Consider the following 26,800-nt stretch of genomic DNA (forward strand, 5'->3'; position numbering starts at 1 on the left):
TTTAATTTCATATGTATTAAAATTTAAACAAAATGTTTATTAGTTTCTACTGTATATCTTAAAAATATATTTTATGTATACATACTTAAAATTACATACTTAGTTAAATGTTAGTGTAAGTTTTAAAATGTTTAGTTGAGTTGACTTAAAAATAATAATAAAATTAAATTATTTCAAAAATAGAAATCAAAAGATTTGCTACTGCTGATACTATGATTATTCTCACTCGAAATATAAATATTTACAAAAGGAAAAAATATGTTGTATTATAATTTTTTTTTTTAAATATTAAATTCAAATATCGAAATTATATAAGTTTTGTAGGAAAAATCTTGTAGATTTATGAACCAAAACTAAATTATGAAAAAAGTAAGTATGTAGTTCAGTTAAGTGAAATTCAATTAATCATGCATCACCATCAATATCAATCAAATAAAAAAATATCACATTTTGTATTCGCTGGTGTTGTAGAAATTGAATTTTGTTCATTTTTTTTTTTTTTTTGTTTTAATTTACTCTATGAATTTTCTAATTGCACTAAATTAATTGCATTTTTTTTTTCAATTGTAGTTTCGGTGTAAAGTTACAGTTCACAGTGGTGGTATGTTGGCTTTGTAAATAACTTTACATTTTCCATGGCAGTGGTATAAGTCCCCATTTTTGAGTAATATCATTGAAGTTACATTCCATGGCTACGACAATTTTTTCCTGTACATGTGTTTTTACTGATACGGTTGCTTTAAGAGTTAAACAAAGTTGATTGCCATGATGACTTATGTGTTGAGTCTGCAAACAATGAAACATTTAACAAATAAACCAAGTTATTAAGAATTTATGTAACTTACATCCATATCGTAATTCCACAACTGACGTGGATCGTTCGAACATGGCGTTAGATGAATATTTGATGTAGTAGCGTTGCGATTCTTTAGCATTTTTATTACACTTTGTTTTGGTTCGTTGAAGGTCAGACAAATATTGTTATTTGTCATTACTTTACCAGTGGGCGTTATAACGAAAATGTCCATAGTTTGAGAATGGGCATTACAATCACCCACCGTCACTGGTTGTACAGAAGTGCGTGGAGCGTCATCTTTAGCCGGTCTTAAACATTTGTCGCGATCCAAATCGATTAGACTCATAAACAGTTCGGAATTACTATCGATTTCGTCGAAAACTCGCGGCCATTCACGAGACAAAAGACGTCCAGGTATATTTTTCATATGATTGCTATATGCTTGGGCGCATTCGGTTTCCCCGTCCAACCAAATAATTTTTCCAAAGAACCGATCATGATCGGGAAAGAAATGGTCGGGCCAGATGTTGTGTAAATACCATGAAAATGGTTTACATTGAAGTTGTTCGCGTAAGGCTACACGGTTGCTGATATTAATTTTGTCTTGCATCGAAACGGTAAGTCCTGCTGTGTAGAGCATTGTGAAATATTTCCATTCGTCCATCCATACCATGGCTGCACGTGCTAAATTTTGTCCCAAAACTTCGCTCATGCCACCGGGGAATGTGTAGGGAGTAGTGCTGCGGAAAACATGGCCAACATGAGAACATGGACTGATTTCCACACTACCGCCACATTGCCAAATGCGAAAAGACATTTCTACATTCTCACCACCCCAAATCTATAGAAAAATGTGAAATAATTGTTAGATATTGTATGGTAAGTAATTTATGAGCCTTAAATAACCTTCATCTCTTCATCATAAGCTCCCATTTCATAAAAATATTTGCGGTCAATTGCAAATAAACCTCCGGCCATTGCAGGTGTCATAATAGGCTTAGTGGGATTATCTCTTAGCGACATGCCCTTACGTTCATTCGAAAACCAACGGAAGCTTAGCTGCCAGTTAAATGCTCCCCAATGGTTTTCAAAAGTCTTTGTATAACTAAAGTTATCATCTGATATAATATCGATAACTGGACAAATAACACTAGTACGCGATTCTTTAATGCGGTGCAATAAGGGCTCCATCCATCCTCTCGAACATTCGCAATGAGCATCGAGGAATGTTAGAACATCACCGCGAGCATGTTTGGCACCCATTAAACGCGCAGGCACCAGTCCTCCACGAGTTGGCATACGGAAGATACGAGTTGGGACTGTTAAAACTTTAACATAACTTTCCAATTGTTTTTTCAAATATGCTGCAATACATATGTAAATTGAAATGAATTTTACTTTAGAATTTTATTTCTATTACAACTTACATCGATCGCTTGCATCGTCCACCAATATAATTTCCTTAAGTAGTCTCCGGGGTGTACGATTGATAACACTGGTTAGTGTTCTCAATAAAACAGACCAAGCCTCATTGTGAAACACTATAATAACCGATGTTGTCGGCAACTCTTCAACTTTGTAAGGTAAATCACGACATCTAAAAATATAAAGATTTATAAGCTATAAAATCACAATATATGTATGCATTAATACAAAACCGATAACTGTAAAATTTATTACAGTTGTAACGGAATTCACTAAAGAAGTTATTTTATTAATAATAATAATGGTTTTTAATAAAGGAAAATATGTATGTAGTAACATGGCTCAAGCAGTAGTAGTTTTTAGTGATAGAGCCATCTCTTGTGAATTTTCTGAACAATAAGAAAATGAATCGATAGTAGGGATTCTAAATCCTTTTATATGGTGATATAATTGAAATCGGTGATATGAGTCCTAGGCGGTATGAGTCCTCGGCGGAATGAGTCAATCTTACAGATATCTGAATTAACTACTTGTCGAATCAATAGTTCTAGGAGATGTGTGAGATATTCCAGTGCTAGTGTAACGAGTTCCTATAACATTAGCAAAGCGGATGATTTCGAGCAAATTTTGTTTTTGGTCACAAATTTGTTAAAATTATTTCTTATTAATAACAAATATTGCTTTTTACTTTCACCCTAAACACGAAACATCAACTAAAGGTTGGATTTTGCTCAAATTTTCAGCATATAATTTTAGATGACGGAGAAAAATTTTAGACCTTTTATAACCTCATAACTTGACATCAATGTCTTTAGAGAAACTGGATATGGAACATTCTTATCATCCTTGTATGTCATTAAAAGACGTTCCAAATATATTATTTATTCGCTACATTTTAACGCACTTAGAATCCTGAAAGGGCATATCATCCGTGCAATTGCAGCATTTAAATGGCTGTGCATGAAATGGACCAGAAAATTTCAATGGATAGAAAGAAAATTATTATTAATCTGTAAAATAAAGAAAAAAGGCTAAACAAAATCAGTGATATTGTAAAAAGACCATGCTCTTCCATTCAGTACGTTATTCAAAAATAGACCACCACTTAGAGAGAATAATTGTACGGTCTGTAGAAGGTAATCCAAAAATTAAAATTTTTTTTATCAGTATATACTACACTGGTGCATATTCCTATAAACGCACACTACATTTTTTTAAAAAAAAATTGTAAAAAATAAACAAGAACATATTTAGGGGGATGCAAATTTGTTTATTAAATTAGTTAAGACTTCACTTAAAATATTTTTTCCAAAAAAAAATTCATTTGTACTTTATTTATTTTTTTTTACTTAATTTTCGAGATTAACAGCCATTTTTAAGGGTATTTTCCTATAAACGCAATTTAATTTATGGGCCACTGTAGCATTATTAATAATGTGTGGATGATCCTTTGTTATGGATTGCTTCAAAAATACGGTCTGGCATTGATTCCACTAATTTTTTAAGCAGATCGGAATCAATTTCCTCCCAGACTTGTTTAATTCTTAGTTTCAGCTCTGTCACAGTCATTATGCTTTCATTCTGTGCATTATATGCATAAACTTTACGGGCCATGTATCCCCACAATTTCTCCATTGTGTTTAAGTCCGGACTACAAGCCGGCCAGTCCAACAGAGGAATACTATGTTCATTAAACCAAGATTTCGATTGCTTAGAAACATGGATTGCAGCATTATCTTGTTGGAATATGCAATCTTCATCCATTTTTTCATCCATATATGAGAGAAGAGCATCTTCCAACAGTTCGTTATAAATCGCACTATTCATTTTTGTCGGAACAAAACATATTTTTGACTTGCCAACTGCAAAAAACGCTACCCAAACCATAACACTGCCACCACCAAATTACGTTTTGACATCCGAACATCGTTTATTCTCAAATTGTGCCAATAGCGTGAATATGAGTCAGGACCGTCTAAATTAAATTTTTTTTTCGTCAGAGAAAATTATTTTTTTCCACTTATCTGTCCATTTCATATATTTTCTTGCGAATTTTAGAAGATTTTCTTTATGGTGCTTTTTTAGCATTGGTTTACATTTCGGCTTTTTCCATTTTATGCTTTCATCGTTTCGTAAAATGTGTGCAACGTGTTTGGAAGTCACTGGAAGATTCAATTTATTCTTTATTTTTGTGGAATTCAATTTGTTGTCTTCTTGTTAGTTTTGTATATCCCTTTATAGGTTTGCGAACACCATAACTTTTCTTCAAGAAATTTCGCACCACATTTTCCGAACGATCGATTTTACGTCCAATATCTCTATTGGAACATCCTTGGTCGTGAAAAAATTTAATTTGGATCTTTTTTTGATCGGACAAAAAAGTTCCCTTGGGCATCTTTAAAAGTGATGAAATTTATTGATTCAAATAGAAAAAGCTGCAGTAAATTGAGATGTTACTACAGTAATTTTGACTTACCTGCACAACCAACTTTGCACGATATTTTGTGCAGGTAAGTTAAAAGTGCAGTTAACATCAGTTAACTTACTTACTTACTTACTTACTGCCCAAAAAAGCAGCTAACGGAAAATAATTTACATGAAGTTTTGTGATGTTTCCCTTTAAAAATAACGACAAATTTGGTATTTTAGCTACTTTTAAAATTATTAAGATATTTACAACACAATTTTTTATTCAAAATCGTATTTTTCTTATTTTGTTTTGATTTAATTTTATATTAAGCAGCTAAATGAAATTTTTTTCATGAAAACCAGTTATAGATTCCAAAAGTATTATGCACTTATCTTAAATGTGCAAGTATGAACAAAGCACTTAAATTAACGAATTTGTATGGAGTTTGATAAATAAATATACAAAACACAAGTTTTGTGCACTTATATGTAAAATGCTCTTAAGTGAAAGGCAGATAAGTCAAAACTACTGTATTAGAAACGTACCTTTGGTTGAAAAAAAAAATAAAATTGATAATATTTTATTTTTGGTAACTTTTTTAAAAACAAATTTCACGTGTGCGTTTATACGAATCTTCCACTTAAAATAGCACCGAGAACATTTGATCGCATAAACAATAAAAACAAGAATAAGAAAAAAAATAATTTCAATAAGTACCGTTAAGTTGTCTCTTATTAAAAAAGTTAAATTTTGCTATTGGATGAGAACAACAGAGATATAACAAAAATACGGAAAAAAATTAAGTGCGTTTATAGGAATTTGCACCAGTGTATGAACTGAAAAAGGTTTTTTTTATTTTGGGATCGAGGGATTTTTTAGCGATGAAAGTAAATTTAATGTTTTTGGTTATGATGGAAGAAAAATGGTGTGGAGAAAGCCAAATACTGAAATGAATCCGAAGCATTTGAAGCTAACCGTAAAGCATGGAGAAGGTATCGTTATTGTTTGGGGTTGCATGGTTTTACAGCCATATGAATGCTGCAATTACTCAGAAAGGAGGACCTACCACATATTAAATACAATTAAGTTTAATATTGGGATTCCTTGCCTTAAAACGGTTAACTGTACGGAGACTTTATTGGTGATACTTTTGGTAAAATTAATGAATTTATGTAAATTTTTATGTTTTTAATGAAAATGTTGTATTTTTTATGTTGATTTCTAGTTTTTATAAAATGAATTAAAACAAGTAAGATAGCTATATTCCGCTGTATCGAATCTTATATACCCTTCACCAAATTATACTTCAAAATAAAAATTTTAAATATTTTTAGGTAAACAAAATTTATTATTTTTACAAAGTTGTTTTTTCATTTTTTGGAAAATTTTTTTTTTTTCGAATTTTATTTTTTTTAATTTTTTCAATTTTTTTTAATATTTAGCGAAAAAAAAATTTTTGGTGAAAAAAAAAGGTTAAAACATATTTTTTCCGATTTTGATCTATTGTAGGTCCAACTTACTATGGTCTTATATACATACGTCGTTGCAAAGGTCTTTGATATCTATCATTAGATATGCATATTGTCTATATTAATGACTTAGTAATCCAGATATAGGTCAAAAATAGGTCAAAAATCTATGTTGACCTGGTTTTTTCGTTATATCTCAACCATTTGTGGACCGATTTTTTCGATTTTAAATAGAAACAGAGCCGGAAGAAATCCGGAGTAATTGATATATGAATCGTGTAAGTTATTTGGGGTCTTCGGAAAGTTGATTTCAACAGATAGACGGACATGGCTTAATCGATTCCGATATCTATAAGGATCCAGAATATATGTATATTACGGTGGGTCGATTTTTTTCACGAAAATCGTATAGCAAAACGCATTCTATGGAAAATTCTAAGTAATTTTCCCCAAGAAACCAAAGGTCTAAAATCAAATCAAATTTCGTCTTTTATCCAATGATATTTCAATATAAATTTTTTTTTTTAATATTTTTTTTATTGGATAAAAGACGAAATGCGCAAGATAGGATTTGATTTTAGACCTATGGTTTTTTGAGGAAACTTTCTTAGAATTTTCCGTAGATTGCGTTTCTGCTATACGATTTTTTACTTTTTGATCCTCCAAACAAATCGACCCGACCACTGTGGGAGAAATGAACAATTTAGTGGCGCAAAATAAAAAAAAAAACTTTGGCATATTTGATTTATTGTTATGTAGTTTCAATCTATAGTTGTTGCTGTACTTAAAAATATTTAACATTTATTAATAACTTCAGTGGTTTGATATTGACAACTATTTAAATATAAAAAAATTTTCAGAAATTTTTTTTATGAAGAATTGTTTTCAAAGTTGTTATTAAGCAGGATAGTACAAGGTTTTCTTTAAGTTGTATTTTTACTTTTTTTATGTAGATGAAATATGAGGCTTGGTAAATAAGAAAAATAAAAATATATTTTCCGCTGTTTGTGATAACCAGGGAAACCAAAATATGCAAATGCATATTTTTTCTGGTGAGTCTAATGAGCACGTTTCAGAATTATTTAATAATTTTGGCATCGATTTGTTAGTGCATATTTTTGCATATTTTACCCTTAAGTGCATTTTTTTGCATATATTTGTTTTAAGAGCATATTTTGCGTTTTTAGAGCATATTTTACTGTTTAATAGCATATTTTGACTTTATCAAAAACAAATTTTGTCTTACTTATTTTTCGCTGTTGCGTTACAGGTTTTTACTTCCTTTGTTTAAAATTCAAAATTGAAAAATAGATTGCTTTTTTTAATATAAAATAAGCACTTTTTTAATAATAGCGCCATCTAAATATCAAATTTTAGTTCTAATTCAAACTTAACAGTTCTAAGTGTTAATGAAATATTGTCTTTTAAATTTGCTCCTATAACATCAGTTGATGTCGAAAGAACATTTTCTATGTATAAAAATGTTTTCAGATCCAATAGACAACGATTTTTATTTGAAAAATTAAGTCAATATTATGTAATTTATTGCATAATAACCTTAATTGAAGAAGTGACTTTATATTTATATAAAATATCATCAAAAAATACCTCTCGAGGCCTTTTCATAGCTTATTGTTTTTATGTTGTATTTATTTTTTGTTTTACTTGTTTTAGTTGATGTTATTTTTGTTTATTTTATGTTACTTTACCTATTTAGAAATTAATTGTATTGATTTTTTTAATTAAAAGTATATTTTTTGGTTAAAAATTATGTAAAAGTTTGTTTTTTAAGAGCATATTTTTTAAATTTTAAGAGCATATTTTAAAGTTTTTACTGCATATTTAAAGCGCTTAAAACGCTTTTTTAGAGCATATTTCCGGTTTCCCTGGTGATAACCAATAGCCATATTCTTATAGAATTTTTTTTTACTTTTTGAATTTTCGGAAGGTTGCCAGTTACTAATGCTGTGATGTGCAATCCTAATTTTTTACCAATATCAAGGCTATTTTATAGACTACATATGGTGAAAAATTTAGCTGCGAAAAAGTGCGAGGTGAATTTATATAATTATTTTAAGAAATTATTATCGTTGGGACGATGTAAAATCTCGTACTAAATTTGTTCCTTATTTTTTTAAGATTGTATATAAGAAGTGCTATTGGTAATTACATTATATAAAAATGAAATTTATGTAATTCTAACTTTGACATAAAGTTATGAGTCCTTTTAAATATGTTAGTGCTTTATTTAGATTAGAAATATAACATTTGCAAAGCGTTTTATGTCAATATTAATATATTTGTTTTAACGCTGTGTTATATCCACATTGTCCAGAACTTCATCTGTAAAAAGTGGAATTGTTATCGAAAGATGTTAGGCAACTTTTGTTGAATCCATTACTTCCTAGTGATTCATCAGACTCCTGTTTTTTGATAACAGCGGGTCCAAATATTTCCCGATTTTCTCCATTACGATTTTGGTTGTTACACAGTGTAATTGTTATTCGTGTTTAAAAATAAACTTATGAATAAAACTAAAAAAAGTTTAATTTTATATGAATATTTCGACCTATGCCGGCAATAGGGTAAATGCCGGCAAATAGGTAAAATGCCAAAATCTATAGATTTAAATAGTTACTTGCAATAAATAAAATTACTTATAAAATTTAAATTTTTTGAAAGATATATTAAAATAATTTCTTAGAATTGAAAATAGTATAGAATTTCTTCCGAGGTAGTGTAGTTTAGCAGCCTCTCCCGCTCATTCTACTGAAGTAGCAGTACTCATTTTGCATTACTTTATTAGCTTACCCCCTTGCCTGCAATATTTCCATATAAATGAAATTAATTTGGCCAAGCGTTTAGAAGATACGAATTTAATTCCACTAAATTAGGGTTTTCTCCCACTGTGCGGCCTAATGTATATACTTTATAGGGTCTGAAAATTATATTGTGGAAATTACAAACGGAATGACAAACTTTTTAAATATGTATTAAAAAGTGACAATAAATTGCTAGTTTATATTATCAGTATCTCTTTACGGAGACTTAATTAATTCAGTTTATGTTATGTTGATTTAACAATAGTTAATTTGTTGAAAGGCCAAACTATCGGCTAAGATAATCAAAATATATATCCGTGTATCACTGTATTCTAACCGTAGTAGGATGGTACAATGATGAACCACTCTAATGTACATACATACATATTTGTGGGGACAACCCAACTATATTATTAGAATTCCTACAAATCTTTTTTTTATGCCGTCTATTTAATATTCATACACTATAGAATCTAACTTTAAAATCTGACAGAATATTTTAATATTAACAAGCATTTTACTTACAAATTGTATGTACAACTATAAGTCACAATTAATTTAAAACATTTTATTTATAAATTTAATCAGATGTGGAAATTAAATCATCAATCGGCAACTTACTTACTACTTCTAACTGTAGTCTGCCAATTGTACTAGGAAATAAATAGTAAACACCTTCTATTACACACATAAGTATGTACTCGTATAATAATATTATAAATATATGTAGCTGCATGTCTTAATTGAATTATTTAATATACTATTTGTATTCACTTGAATTAAAATTATACGACATTTAAAATTATTATTTCGGTTTATTGCAATTGCAAAGATTGATTGGATGCTTCTCATCTTTATTTAACTTGGGGTGTAAATAATTTATTGGTTTGTGTTATTTGCTAATAATGAAGTATGTCTATTGCACCGACTTACCTAAAAAATAGTTGTTTTCTAATGTTTGGGTAATTCCAAAATATTTCTACCCAAACGGAGAGTTTTAAATTTTTCTCTATTCTTAAATAAAATATTTGTAAAGATAAAACTGAATCCTTCCAAAGGACACCATGATTGTTAAAATCGAACGACGAGTTCCAAAGTTATTCAATCCTGAACATTGCTAATTTTTCACAAAAATTTTAGAGGGATACAAAATATGAAACATAAAAATATGAGCCTGGTTTATATGACATAAAATCTGCATTTAAGAGTAGAATATACATATACTTTTGAATTTAAATAAAATCAGAGAGTGTAAATATCCAAAATGGGACGAATTAAAAAGGAATTACCCCTTTTTCAAAATATTTCCAAAACTGATAAAAGTTGAACATTTATCACTTGAACTAAAACAAACATTTATAAAATCTATATCATAAAATGGAGTTAATTGTGTACATCGATATCTTTTATTTTGAGGTACCCTAATGTGAAGATACTTATTTGTTAACAATTCTGTTCATATATTTACACATTTATTATTTTTATTAAATATAATAAGTATATCCATATCTTACTTATATACATAAGTAATAAAAATAAATGAAAATATTGCTGATGTTTTTTTTTAATTCAACTCATAATAAACTTCCAAGTAATTATTCTCAAAATAAAGCATCTTGACAATTAAATTACTTTTATAATAATTTATTTTGTTGAAATATAATTAAAGTTTATACAAGCAAAAATTAACAAATATTGAATAACAAATGGTTGTCTCCATTCGAAAACATATATTTTCATTATAAAATTTTTAAAATATTATTATTTGTTCACATTCTTAATGTATTTTTATATCCCCTAGTGGCACTTAACAAAGAGTAGAGAGCTGTGAATAGATTCACTGACATTTTGAAGGAGGAAATGAGCTCAGGATAATAACACTATGCGACAAATAGTAGGGTCAGTGATCGGCGGGGGTTCTGCCTTACTACAATCATATATGTATATGATTGCTACAATTATATGAATGGTAAATTAAACAAATTATGAAATGATTATGGTAAACATGTACAACTATATTTTTTCTCAGAGTATAGTATTAGATTTTAATTGAGTTTTGTAAGATAACTAACGAAAAAAATTATGAAAAACTGATTTTCCAGGGTCCCACTCACTGAAACCCAAAAATACCACTTTTCTTTATTGAATATGTTGTAGCCGGCCTTGAGCTTAACAACTTTACTGAACATAACTTTGCGATATTCGGACATTTAGATGGCCAAAATGCATCAAAAAGGCAAAAAAAAAAAATAAAATTTTTTCTATACGATGCATAATAATTTCAAATAATGATCCTGCAAATATCTTTAAATACACAGTGCAACAGTGAAAAAAACACACGATCATGACTATATAGGTTCTACTCTACTACCAAAGTGTAGTAAAACCCTATACTCAGTTTGTCCACTTTGGTGACCGATTCTTTTTTATGGGCCCCCAAAGTTTCTGAAAATCAGTGGGGCCTCTAAAAAAGGTGTCATCAGTTTTTGGTTAACAGCTAATTCAGACTTTGTGATACGGCTTAACTTTATATGGCAATAATATAGCTAAGAGTCTGCCAAATAAATTTTGTTAAAATTTTTTTTCCAAAAAATAGCTTTTTCGTGCACTTTTGTTGAAAAAATATAGGAAGAAAAAAAATTTTTTTTACTTTTTTTAGAATAACTTCCAGGGTCTCCTAATTTTTCACTAACAATATTTAGCAAAGTTGTAGCTACGGTAAAGTTGAACAACTCTTGAGAACATATCAATGCATTCTGAACGTGTCTAGTCACTCTAAATAGCATATAAAGATCACTTTATACCTTAACAATTTTCGTTTTTACTATTTTTTGACTCAAAAACAAAGTTTTTTTGTTAAAATAGTATGATCAAGTCCACACTTCTATGTTGTGCTGTATTATTTACTCGGCTGAGGTGTTCGGAATGGGGATCCTCAATGTCACACATTTAAAAAAAAATCGCCAAAAATCCATTTATGATCCGAATAGGCTGAAATTTAAATTATAGATAGACCTTGAGAAGGTCTACAAAAAATATGATTTTATCTGTAGGTTATCTCTTTTAGTTCAAGAGATATTTAAGTTTAATTTTATTTTTAAATTTTGCTCGATCTTTTTTTGTATTTGATATATGATGGGCCAACGAAAGGTCGAAATTTGCTTTTTTTATATACGACGTACATATATTTGCGATAAAATTCTAAAGAAAATAAAATAAACCTGATAACAATTATTTCGTCCCTATAAAAAGTTACACGCATCCAAAGTTGAAGCATCTTTTTATATATTTCAACTTTGTATGCGTGTGTTTTTTAAGTTTTTTCCCAAAAAATTCCCCATATTATTTCTTTTATAAAAAAACTAATTTTCTTCGTGGCTATATTCATTTTTTTATGATCTGGAAAGAGAACTTAATGCAAAAACGTATAAAGTAAAATTTGACTAACTTAAGCGGACATTGTACCCCCCAGCCCTATCCAAACTTGGCCAATTTTGAAACAAAATTTTAGGTTTGAGTAAAAAATTCTAAAAACACAAAGCACCGATCCTCAAAAGCTCGTATAGCCCTATATATTGTTTATATACATACAAAACGTTTTTACTATCATACTGTAAATAGCGTCAAAGTGGGCTATTTTCTAAAAAAATCAGTTTTTGGAACACATTTTCTCCGTTTTAGGAATTTCGATGTTTTTATTTTTCTTGATGGAAAATCACCATTTTATAATATTGTTAGTTTTTAAGGTAAAATACGTCCGAAAAAACACAAAATTTATTCATTTCAGTAAAATGTCAATCTCCAAGTCATAAGGTTTCCATCGATATCAAAAACTTATATAAAAAGCTTATATTTACTCTTCAGAAGCTCCACAAACCTTGCCCACTTTCAAAAATTTTAAAGTTTTTTCATATCTTGCAACAAGCCGGTCTTGCAAGATCAAGATTGGATAAAGTGATGCGGCCGGATCATACCGATAATGATTTGCCCATTCTTCGTTATTCCAGCACAATAGAGAAGTATACACTCGAACATACATTTTAAACAAAAAATTTTTGTTTTAGAGTCAAAAAATAGTAAAAAAATAAAATTTTTAAGCTACAAAGTGATTTTTGACAGCTATTTAGAGTGCCTAGATATGTTCGGATTGCATTGATATGTTCACAAGAGTTATTCAGATTTACCGTAGCTACAACTTTGCAAAATATTGTTATTGAAAAATTAGGAGTCCCTGGAAGTTATTCTAAAAAAAGTAAAAAAAAAAAATTTCTTCCTATATTTTTTCAACAAAAGTGCACGAAAAAGCTATTTTTTGGAAACAAATTTTAACAAAATTTATTTGACTCTTGGCTATATTATTGTCATATAAAGTTAAGCCGTATCACAAAGTCTGAACTAGCTGTTAACCAAAAACTGATGACACCTTTTTTTGAGGCCCCACTGATTTTCAGAAACTTTGGGGGCCCATAAAAAAATATCGGTCACCAAAATGGGCAAACTGAGTATAGGGTTTTACTACCCTTTGGTAGTAGAGTCGAACCTATACTGTCATGATCTTGTGTTTTTCCAAAAGTCTCCATTTGTTGCATAGTGATATTAAAATAACAAATAATACTCAATTAAGAGCTTAAAACTGTTTTTTTTATATAATAGTGTAATAGAATACATTGTAATCCGGGACAATATGGCATGGACGTTAAGCGCCTTCTACTGATAAGTATATATCACCGGGTTCGCCGTTTTCTATGCAATATCTCGGACCATGGAATACGATTTTTTGGTAGAATTCTAATCTCGGCGAGGTAAGTCTAAGGATAATTGTTACTGTTGCAACATCATAAACAATTTTAAAATCAATTCAGTTAAATACATAAGTGGATGGTTTTATGAGGATTCTGTCCAAATGCTAGGCATAAGTTAGGGATCCTGCTAGCCTCCTCAAGGAGCTGGGAGTTTAGAGATGTAGTAGTTAAATACAAGTGGACAGGACCCTGATGAACTCCTTGTTTAACTCTACGGCGTGGTGAGCGCTTGTCTATAAAGTCTACGACCGACTGTATTGCGGAACTTACTGGCGGTTAATGTAATCCTGAAACATTTCGAGGAACGTGGCCGGAAGGTTCTATCACATACCATTTTCGAGATAACACTACAAAAACTTTGAATGTCTATATCTCATTACTTATTTTCTAGACATAGTATGGACATGTAATTATCACTACGAGCATTGTCGCCATTATTATCATCATAACTAGCTACGGCATCATTAAAAATATTTTAATAATTTAACGAGGCCATTTAAAATGATTATAAACATTTGCCAGAATTTCTATAAAATTAAACGATCATTTGTTAATAATACCCGAGAAACTTATACAACAAAGTGGTGGTATACGGACTAACAGACATATAATTAATAAATATATTTGTTGTGTTTTTTTTACAAAACAAAATAATAACTTCAAAACAAAAATACATAAACTTAATATTTTCAAAAATGATCACAACACTATACAAATTATTAAAAATTATAAGTATGAAATAAAAATTTAACAACAAAAAACACACATAGATTATAATTTGTGGTAAAAAGCCAATGACTTGCATTGAATTTAACAAACAATGGAGATGCTACATTTGCTGGCAACTGGTAGTGTTTAATTGTAGTTGTTTTTATTTTTTTTTTTCATCTTCATTAAAGTTATTAACTATTGTTATTTATTTACCAAAAATAATTTATATTAATAACTACACTTAATTTCACTGCTTTGTTTCGTAGAATTTCAAGAAAACTACGTTTTAGTTTTTAAGATAGAAATAAATTATAAGAACACTTACTCTTTGGTTCGATAATCTTTAAGTGTACGATTCAAGGGTATACGATCACTGGCCAATATATTGAAACTGTTTAGTCTAAAAAACCTTTGCATGCGAAAGCGTTCTCTTGATGGTATGACAACAGGCCGACCATCCGAACCCTCTCCTTGTATTGGATTGAACAAATTAATGTTGTAGTCATCTGAAAGAAATTTGTAGAACAGGCAGAAAAATATTGAGTAATGACACAGGTACATTTTTTAATTTAGTTTGTAGTTTTTTTCGTTAAAGTTTATGGAAAAATTTAAATTATGTAGATTAAAAAAAAGACAAGTTATTAAAGCAGCAGCTAATTCTTAAATGGTATCAAATAGTTTGTTTTCCAAAATTTATGAATGGTAAATCAAAAAGTTGTTTCATCAAATGCATTTCAGTGTTGAACAACAAATAAATTTGAATAAAAATATGTTTCCCTTTTAAAAACTAAAACAAAAACAAAACCTTGAAGTCTAAAGAGATCAATAAAAAATGATTTAAGTATAAAATCATCAATATGGAGTCATAATCAAAATACATACTAGTAATAATTATAATAATAATAATGCATTTGAAAAAAGGAAACATCTAAATTATGTTTTAGGTTCAGTTTTTAATTATCTTTATGGATATGACTGGAGAAGGAATAATCTATATAAGATAGTGTGTACAGCTGCAAAACCAAACAAATTTGAGTACCGTGTCCAAAATCAACGCCGCAAATGAGACTTTAGTATGTTGAACTTGAACTATTTTTTTTAGTTATTTACTTAATAAAAAAAACATGCATTTAGTCAATAAAACAAAACAAAAAATAACGTGGGCATTATGGGTTTTTTATGTTACTGGAAATTTTTAGTCTCGACTATTTCATTGTTGCAAACACGTGTACGTATGTAACAATAGATTTAAAGATAAACAATTATAAGAGTATAGTCGGTTACATCCCACCATATGATACCCTACACCTTATTAAGTATTTACTTCATAGAAATAATGGTTAACCAATGATAAATCATAAATTTCTTAACATTTCTAAAGAAAATAATAAAAAGAATTTTGTATGGAAATGTGAATGTTTTTCTGTTATACATATTTCTGAAATTATTGTGATTTGTCTGTATTATTTTGAGCATATGTGTTAGAATTTTAAAAATGTTTGCTTAGAGTGGCAAATTATACATAGATATGAAATACCATATTAAAGAACAAAATAATTCTGTAAAAAATTCATGTTTTTGGAACATAACCAGAAAAGAATATAAGTTTATTATTTATTAATCAATTTAGGAACTCAAAAAAAAGAAAAACTATTTTCGCGTTAATTTGCTATTGGTGTGAATCGCACTTAAAGATCGAGTAAATAATTTCACGATACTCGCATATGAGTAACTAAAGAACCAAGAACCAATAATCTTCTAATATATAAAAATCTCGTGTCACAATGTTTGTGTTTGAACTCTTCCTAAACGTCTGAACCGATTTTTTTGAAATTTTGTATGTATATTTGGGAGCTATGAGTATAGGTCGTAACGAATATTTCATATCGATAGAGTTTTCATATCCAGAATTTGGTTTTACAATTTCATTACCAAAAACTTTTTTTCACATTTTTTTATTTGGCATTCAAAAATACCTATAATCCCAAATTTTCATCATCCGGCCCCCTCCCACCTATTTTTTAGCCGAGATTTTAGTATTTTGTAAGAGCAATATCCAAATATCAATATTTAGCTATTTTTATGAAATTCTTTATATATTTTTGGTAAGTACGAGAATAGGTCGTAAAGTATATTTCATACCGCTTGGTAGTTTTTTATATATTTTTCGACAAAAAAAATTTGTTTGTATTTCTCTTCATTTGGCGTCAAAAATACCTATAATGCCAAATTCACTTTAATACATTCGTTATTTTTTATTTAACAACCAAAATAGAAATAATTTGTATGACAGAACAACGTTTGCGAATCAGCAATAACGTTAGTTATAAATAAAATTCGTTAATTTAGAAATTATTTGCTAGAATAAGTAAGTTTCATTTTATCATACACATCTGCTCAAAATAATAGATACACCTAATTGGAAAAAATTTAAATGGCGGTAACATTGAAAATTTCCTCGCAAGCGTTAAGAATACATCATATTATTAAAATTTCTATCTGGCAATGTCATGTCAGTCAAAAATCTGGCAACTATTTGCTTTCATGTTGATTTTTAAAAACGAATTTATTTGAATTACAAAAAATTATTTGCTCATAAAAATAGATACACATCAGTAATTTGTAATTTGTTTATATACAATTTATTTTTTGTGCAATTTTTTGTTCCTATTTACGTGAAACAGTAAGTATAATTTAAATTTTAGCAACAATTTTATAAAAAATAGGACTCTTTTGAAGAAAATGGGACGAAATCATCATTGTACCGAAGATGAGAAAAAAATTGTTCAAACGATGAGAAATCAAGGAAAATCATTACGGGAAATAGCAAAGAGCATAGGAAGATCTTTACATTTTGTCCAAAATGCTTTATCTAAAAAACAAAAAAGAGAAACTCGCGGTAGACCAAAGAAAACCAGTCCAGAAACAGATAGGCGGATCGTCCTTATGGTTAAAAAAGACCCTTTCATATCATCGAAAGCTATTTCTGCGGAGCTATGTAACGAAATCAGTCCACAAACAGTTCGTCGTCGTCTTTTACAAGCTAAATTGCCGGGAAGAATTGCCAGAAAAGTGCCACTAATGCGCCAAAAAAATATCAAGACAAGATTAGAATTTGCTAAAGAGCACTTACAATGGTCCGGGTGTGAAGGCGAAAAAAAATGGAGAAATATTTTATGGAGCGACGAAACAAAAATAAATTTGTTTGGAAACGACTGCCAAAGAAATGTACGCCGACCAAAAGGAAAAGAATTCCACGTTAAATTTACAAAAAAGACGGTAAAACATGGCGGGGGAAACATAATGGTTTGGGGTTGCTTTTCATGGAATGGTGTTGGTCCGATATTCCGAATAGAAGATACCATGAATGCTAGTGGGTATAGAGACATATTGGAAAACGTAATGCTTCCATATGCATCGGAAAATATGCCATTAATATGGACATTCCAGCAGGACAACGACCCAAAACATAGTTCAAGATTAGTTAAAAACTGGTTCTGGGAGAATAACGTACCTGTTTTAAGCTGTCCCAGCCAATCCCCTGATTTAAACCCAATAGAAAACTTGTGGAGTGAATTAAAGATAAGGCTTTCGAAGGAAGTTTTCAAAAATAAAGACGATTTATGGGAGAAAACGCAAAAAATATGGTACGAGATTCCATTGGAGAAGTGTCAGAACTTGATATCCAGTATGCCCAGAAGAGTGGAGAAAGTTTTACAAAACAAAGGTGGATATACTGGATACTAGCTTTACTTTAATAATAAACTAATTTTTTTAAGATAAAATTTATTAGCTTTTGTTTAATAAGAATTTTTAAAAATGTATCTATTATTATGAGCACCAAATTTTTCGAAATTTAAGAAATTTAATTTACTTTATAATATTTATTATTAATTATGAAATATTTTGTTTTTGTTTTTTACTCTCCTTTTAACTATAAATACCATTATTTTTTTTCGTTTTTAAAAAATAAATTTTGGTGTATCTATTATTTTGAGCAGATGTGTATATTTTTTTATTAATTTATTTGCAGAATACAATGGTCCAAAATGGGTTCCAAATATACTACCCACAACTATTTTCTATAGGTTGAGTAGTATAATTCTAAGTTGGTATAAAAAATATATGTTGACCAAAAAAATTTGCATTTTACCAGAAATTCTTAAAGTAGTGACATAATTATTTTTGGTTATTATTTTCGTATACATACATCCCTAAAATCCTAGACTGACGATGCGACCAATGATTTTTGTTTGAAATGTTTCACATTCGGAACTATAGTTGTACAGACGCGTAAAAAGCCACAAACCATTCATATAACGTTTCTAGAACTAGTTCATTCAGCAGTGCCTTTTATTCGATGTTGTCATGACTGGAACTTTTATTTTTTATTTGATTTTATTACAGAACAAGTTATAGTAGAATATTACAAGTACTACGAATCCAAGTCTGCTAATTTTGAATACCAAATAGCAAATACCCATAAGAAAAAATACAGATAAAAATCGTTTATTGGATTTGGTCACATAATTAAAACATTTATCAAATAATTGTTGTACATTTTCTTGGCCTTCTTTGTTTCAAATTACTTTGAAATGAGTATGGTACGTTTTTTGAAAACGTCTTAAAATTGTTCAATAATTTATAAAAAATTATCACTATTTTTAACCAATTACTCTACTTTTTCTTAACTTGTATGATCCGAAATGAATCGAGTTCAAAAAAGAGAGCAGACCTTTTTGGTTCTTTGAAGCTACACTATACAAGTGGTGCGTTGTGTTTTAAAAGATTTTCTGAATGTGGTATTATTGTATTTTTAATAATATTTTTCAAGACATAGTGAGGAATGTACTAAGAAATTTTAACAATATACTCAATGCCATTCCCAACAATTACTCATAATCATTAAAATAAGTATACACTGGTATTACACATTAATTTTGTTTAAAATAGATGGTCATTTCTTTAAAAATAATAAAGTATTATAACCAGGGCTGAGATTTTCATGCACTAAAAAAATGAAAATATGCACATAAAACATGCACTATGAATCGAAAAATACAAAAAAATACGCAGAAATTAACAATATATTACAAATTATGAAAACTTCGAAATAACTTGTAAATTTAACACTAAAACGACAAAAAAAAATTAATTTAAAAAATTTAAAAATATGCAATAAAAATTTTAAAATATGCAAATTATAAACGCATAATATGCAATTATAACAAATTATGCAAAAAAAAATACAACATAAATCGATGCAATTTTATTGCAAATGGTCAAAATTGATTTTGGATTACTGACTAAAAAAATGTGTTTGTATTTAATAAAAGAAATCATGGTATTTAATATTTACTAAAATTTTTTGGATATTTTGGGTATTGGCGTTTTTTTTACATAAGATGAAGTTTAAAGTAGTGAAATTTACGTTACAAAAATTTAAAAAATATATTTGCACTTGATAACATTGAAAAATACAACATTTATGTCCTAAAATTTAAAATTTATGATATTTGACCCAAATAGATTTTCCCTCATACCACAGTTTTCGGGTCTGGTGGTAGGTCATTGTAATCACATTGATTTTCTGTATGATGCGTTAGAAGTTTTAGTTTTACCTTTTAAAATAACCATTCCATTACAATAACTACAATGTACTTCTTCGGATCATGGTCATATTGAATTGGATAGGTTTTTTCCATTAGAAATGAGGAATTTTAGTAGATTCTCATTATAGGCAGAATTTTATAAAAAAAACTCAAATATAAAACAAAATGTTAATAAATTAAAATTATGCTGTGTTATTAAAAAAAGCACTTTATGCATACATTTGAAATATTTAAATGTCCATAAGGGAGGCACAAACATTTAGAATTTCTTCAAATGCCGGATATATATTGCCACTTTATGTATAAGGCCTTATTCTTAAGGAATACCGGGTTATATTCTTCAGTTTAAAAAAGGAAAAACTCTGTTTAGAAAAACAGACCTTTTCGATGTTAAAATCTTCGTAAAAAAACACTGAATTTTCTTTACAAACCTGTAAGATACACACATACTTTGCATTTTTAATTACTTTACAGATTTAAATAATTATGAGTTTAAATTTGATATAAATAATGAAAAATACGAGTATTAATCTCACAATGTAACGGTGAAAATTCAACTGGATTCAAACCTGGAAACATTTATTATTTCAAGATTCTAACATAAACTAACTGTCTACATGTATAATAACTTCTGTATTTTTTTAATTAGCTAATTAAACATACTAGTATGTAGTAAGATCTTAATAAAATAAACTTACGGCTATAACAAGTTCCTCTTCGTTTTTTTACTTTTTAAATTATGAAATGTGTATGCACATCGTTACAGATTTGAATACAATGAAACCATTAAACTACTTTATGTTTTCAAAGAAATTGTTATGGTATTTTGAGATTTTTGTTTTGTTTTTTGTTAAAGTATATGTTTTTTTTATTCATTTTATAGTTAAAGTCGTTAAAGTAAATAAACAAAATGTGAAGTACGTACCAGCGGTCATATTACCAAATATGTCACCCTTGCCTATATAATGGGCCACAACATTTTTTATAGGCCAAATTGATCGTCGTTTTGGTGGTGGTTTCGGTTGTCTGCAAAACAAGAAAACCAGTTAAATAAACAAATACAAAATACAACATACAAATATGCAAATATAAATGTCTGATGATTAACAAAAACGAAGATGATATGTTTATTCGAAATACAAAAATTAATAATAACAAAAATAAAAACAATATCTCAAGAAAACGAGTAGCGATGGGGGAATCATACTACAGTGAACACGGTAAAAAACATCTAAAACAACAAAAACATTGTGAGTAGTGGTAGTAGTAGAAGTTTTAAAAAAATAAAAACAATGACCAAAAGTGAACTCGACTCAAGTCAGGTTAGCGCTAAAAACTAAACAGTATTTAACCAAACTAAGAAACTACTTAACTGTATTATCATGCAAATGTTTAACACTCTTGGAAATTGAAAGAGCAGAAGCAGAAACAAAAGGGGGAGAAGTGGTTGACTCGCACGTAGTAATGGGAAATATGTGGCAAAGAAGCCAACATCGAAGAAACAAGTTAATATGAATACATACATACATATGTATTTAATGTATGTTTGAACATACATATATAGCGATTTGTTTATTACAATTCAATTTCATCAATTTGCATTTGATGATACCAAATTCGTGCAGTCTTGGCCAATCCATTTTGTGTTTTTTTTTTATTATTTTATTTTAAAAATCAATTTTAATGATAACAAACAAAACTGATTTTATACAGTGTCAAAAACACATCATTAATTAATCAAAGTTGATGGACTTATGACCACTAAATTTTTAATAAATAAATTAATATTAATTAAAAAAAAAAAAAATTGTTTTAAAATTTTTCGAAAAAAGGGACAGAGTACAAATGATTGAATTAATAATAATTTATCTTTGATATTATTACATAAATTGTAATAATTATTAAATGCAAGTGAGATTCATAATACATATTTAAAGATTTAATTATAAAAGATAATTTTAGTTGTTTGAAATACTAATATTAAACAAAATCTCATACAACTGATTGCATAATTTACCTAAAAATATAATAGAACCTTAAATGATATGACTATTAATATTAATAGAGTCCAAAATTATTTTCAAGTTTAAATCAGGTTTTATATTTTTAAATTAATAAACACAAATTCAAGTTGAAGAAGATCATAAATAAAAAAATGCTAATTTTTAATCTAACAATAATTTTCATAACCCTAACAAATTTCTGTAAATTTTCATGAATTTTAAAATTTAACTAAATGTTAAGAAAATGTATTTTATTGGGCTACAATTAAACAGCTTTTTAAATATTAGTATATTTAAAAACAGGTTAAACCAAACGTAACACTTACATATCGTACGGTTTAAATGTTTAAATGTACAACCAATACAACTCCTTTAAAATAAGAAAAAAAACCATTCAAATCAGATTTAAAATGGTAAATATGTGTCAGTAATACACTGTGGAAATAATTATATTTACAGTGGATCACAATAATAATTTAAAGACGAAAAAAAATTACATTTTATAATTTTTAAAAACTTAGTATTATATAAATTCATGAAAGTTTTTCCCCAATGTATTACTCAAAAAAACATTTGTATTAGAAAGAGTTTTATAAGGGTGTAGATGGATATTTCCAAATGCATATCCTTATTTTTTTGTTTTGTTTCCATAATATGTAGTTAGCTTATACAGCTGGGAAAAATATTCAAAAATGGTATTCGTGTGGAGTTCTCAGTCTCCCATCGGACGCGTCCCAGGTGGCGGATAGGGGGAGCATTTGCTTAGTCTAGTGATACTGTTTTCTACAACAGGTCACTGGCCCTGTCAATAGCTCGAGCGATGTCAATATCTTGAGATACATTTTTAACAAATGGTCTGAACTTCTTGACATAGCTAGGTTTGTAAACGGAGCTGCGATAGCCAACTATCATAATACTGTAATGCATTTTATAACAAAAGGTCACAGTAGGATGTAATTGGTCTTATGATAATGATAAAACTGGCCGTCTAGTGCTAGTACATTATTTCTATTTCTTAGTGTTACAATCAGCGGACCAAAACTGTTCTTTCCTCTCTCTTTCCTTCCCCCCACTTGTAAGGTCAAAGTGATGGTAGCAGTGCCGAAGACCTAAAGGGCTAGTCAGTGGTTAAAGAATACTAGTCGCTAACAGCTCCCCTGATACAGTTTTTGCAAAGTCCGTGTACGCCGTCCCTGCATGGATTGTCCATCCCCTTACGCGCTTACTTCTGGGAAAAAAATGAACACAAATAATAATAATAAACAAGAAACAAACAACAGCAACAGGTCAGCAGGGGAAACTTATGCTGGCTGATTGCAAAAACTCATCTGTCCAAACTTCTGGTGACAGTTTGATTAAAAGCAGCGAGGTAGCCTTGGATTTCAAACCGATCACCACCAAAGCTGCATTAGCCCTCGCTGGTAATACACCACTAACAACCCCTTTGTTGGACACTGTCGATAAGACAGATGACCCTGCGAAGATGCTACAGGTATGATCGTCGAACCAGAAGTCGGGTCCAACCACTGTAGCCCCACCCGCCACTACGGCAGAACCGAACGCCTTGTGCATTATCGATCGGCTTGGATCCAAGTCGGCCGATGCGATTAACATCGACGAGTTGTCGAAACTTAGCTGGGCTAAAGCCCAACTGGCTGAGCTGCACAGTTCAAATCCTCCTTTCAGCGCAGATGCAGCGGACCAAGCCGCATCTGCCGGGCCTAAACGGCAACGCTCTGAGCAGGGACTGCTTCAACAGCCGAGGACTAAACGTCCGAAGCAAGAGGCTCGTGTGATAAGAAGGCCTTACAGTGAGGTTGCTCGCAATCCACTTTTAAGGGCGATTATCGACAGGAGTGTTAAGGACGGAGCTATCTCCCAGGAGAAATAGCTGAAAATCCGTCATGGTATGCTGGGGGTGTACTGGAAGATTCTCTAGGAGAATCCCGGTCCATCCCGGCAAAACGACGATGCTGGCTGGTAACAAGGCCATGTGAAACTGCTAGCGTGTACAAATGACCGCTCAGCTCTATTGCTAAAATTAGCAATCGCGTCCCTAGGGGAATTGTGGCCTGGCGCGAAACTGGACGTGATCCCGATAAGTGAGATACCTGGCAGACCGAGATCACTCGCAGTTGTACCGGCCGAACCAATAGATTAAACTTTTCCGTTTGGTGACGGAGAAATTTACTTTCCCACCTATTGTTGCTATAATCGAGACATTCTACTGCCAACAAATCCCAAGGAATCTGATTTATCTGTGCAAAAATAATAATGTAAAATTAAAAAAACTTTATCTAAATATGCCGGTAAATTAAAATTTTCCCGAATATGAATCCTAGTTTATCCAAAAAAATATAATTAACAGTCATTTACGTCCGTTTAGAAGGATTTTTAATTTTCTACATCAAAAGATCTGAGTTTCTACGGAAATATAATATTCAAAGCTATTAGAGTATATTTTATATTTAGTATTGAATACAATTTTGGGGAAGAAATTATCATAATAATTAATATGTTATGAATTAAATGGTAACAAAAAGATAAGAAATTATATCTATTGACAGATGCTTAACTGGGTATTAATTTGTCTTTAAATGTTGTGATAAATATATAAGGTGATAATTTGTTCAAGTTTTATTAAATTAAACAAATACATACGTTTGTTATTTGCATTCCAATCTATAAATAAATTTAATAACATTTTTTTGTAGAAAGCATTTTTATCAAAGAAAGCGATTCATACTAATAATAAACAATTCAAATTGCAAAAACAATTTATTTTACAAATGTTCAAAATAGGTCACTCATTTTAAATGAAAACAAATATAAATACTGTTTAAAAAATAAGTAATTTTAAAGCATAATTATAACGAATAAATTTCAAAACAAGTTGAAATGGAAAAAAACAATTTTAACTTCATCTTATTATTTATTTATTAACTACCTAAATTTTATTTAAAATATTCATATAACTTCAAAAACTAGAATTTTTGGGATGATAAATTTTTATGTTTAGTCCGTTTCAAGTGTTATTGCATTTTTTTAATGCTGACAAACAACTTGGTATTTTTATATTTGTATTATTTTAGATAATCGACCCCAAGTGAAACTACATGATCTTTAAGAATTTCATTTAATTCTAAAAAATGTTACAAGAGATTGTAGGATCCTATTCAAAATTCAACCCAATAGGGTTGATACCTATATCATGAAATATTAAAACTATTTTTTGTTTATCTTTAGTTAATATTTGTTTAAGAAAAATTAGTCATTCCAAATTTTTGATAAAGTAAAAGATAAATAAACAAAAAATACATTTTTTAATCTTATAAATCGATTGAAATTATCGGTTAGTATTAATTGTCAAATTATAATGTATTTTTTTAACACACAATCACTCATCTCTCACAGACTCACATCTTCGTTAGCAATTTATAGATAAATCGTATTTATGGATATTTTTGTGTTCAACATTGCAGTAAATATTTAAATAATTTACATAAATACATATATGTTTATATACCTACATAGATTGATTCCATATTTCTTGTATGTATAACGAATTTTAATTCGATATTAAACAAATGATTTTTAGTAATAAATTAAATTTTATAAACACATATGTTTCAGACCACTTTAAAACTATAACATTCAAATGCTTAAATGTTGGACAAGGCTGATGGATGGATGAATCAATTGTTTTGATTTTAAAATAAGTGTTAAGTATTTTTTTTTAAATTGATATTTGTTTAATATTATTATAGGAATTATTCAAAATTATTCCGTGATTTACATTTTATTGCATTGTTTGCGATTTCTACGTGTGCCATTCATTATTGTTAGATGCTCAGTCAACTGTGAGGGACGTTTAAATATCCGCCGGCTACCAATGAGTCTAGTGCTATCTACACTTCTTCTCTACCTCCTTATCGTTAACTCCGACATTAAATTACAATTTAATGAATAGTTTTATTGAACAAAAAAAAAATAAACACTATGTCTATGATGCAACTTACAGTCTTTCCTGGCCAGGTGAAGGCTGCATACTGGTCACATATAAATTAATACTGAATGCGAACATAAAGAATGCAAAGAATAACAGGAATAGATATAAAAGCCACAACTTCTTTAATTGCTGAAATCGCAAACCCATTATGTTACGTGTAAATAAACTTCTTGTTGGCTTTATTTTGGCTAAATTTCTTTTTTCACTTCTTGTTTAACATGTAAGACTTCGACAGACTGAATGACGAACGGGCAGACCGAACGATTGTGCGACCAAAAGGTATGTATGCCGTTAGTGTTTAATATAAGATCTACCGTAAAAATAACAAAACTTAAAGCGAAATTAAAAACAAATAACCAGACAACGTCTCGATGATGATGTGTTTGCTTTGACCGTTTACTACACAATGTGGGACTACTCTCTTGGTGTTGCTCACTTATACGCCGTTGTTGTTGTTCCACTATCGATTTGCCTAAGCCACTCATCCGTCTGCCCGTAGTTCTCTTGATGGTCGGTGATGGATCTTTTGTTTACCAACAGCTCCACATTTTTTGTTTGTTTATTTTGTTGGCATTCTTTCTTTTTTGCACTGCTCTACTTGCAATTTGCGTTACAAAATTCAATTGCAAACGAACTAAAGATAAGTTGTGTATTAACTATTGTTCACTAAACTAAATTTTATTATTTAAAACAATTGCAAAATATTAAAACATCTGTATTTATTCATAAACAGAGCAACAA

General features: G+C 29.4%; 1 protein-coding gene across 1 annotated transcript; it reads right to left on the minus strand.

Annotated features, from left to right (window-relative positions):
- Positions 1-26,800, minus strand: Pgant3 (Polypeptide N-Acetylgalactosaminyltransferase 3). The gene is made up of 7 exons (XM_065510637.1): positions 26,070-26,800; positions 20,973-21,073; positions 14,761-14,941; positions 2,224-2,393; positions 1,703-2,160; positions 846-1,637; positions 1-786 (listed from the first exon to the last, which is right to left on the minus strand). Exons 1-7 carry the CDS (start codon positions 26,204-26,206, stop codon positions 625-627), a joined length of 2,001 nt encoding a protein of 666 aa, XP_065366709.1. The 5' UTR covers positions 26,207-26,800; the 3' UTR covers positions 1-624.

The sequence above is a fragment of the Calliphora vicina genome, chromosome 5 (assembly GCF_958450345.1).
Source record: "Calliphora vicina chromosome 5, idCalVici1.1, whole genome shotgun sequence".
In the NCBI taxonomy this organism is placed as follows: domain Eukaryota; kingdom Metazoa; phylum Arthropoda; class Insecta; order Diptera; family Calliphoridae; genus Calliphora; species Calliphora vicina.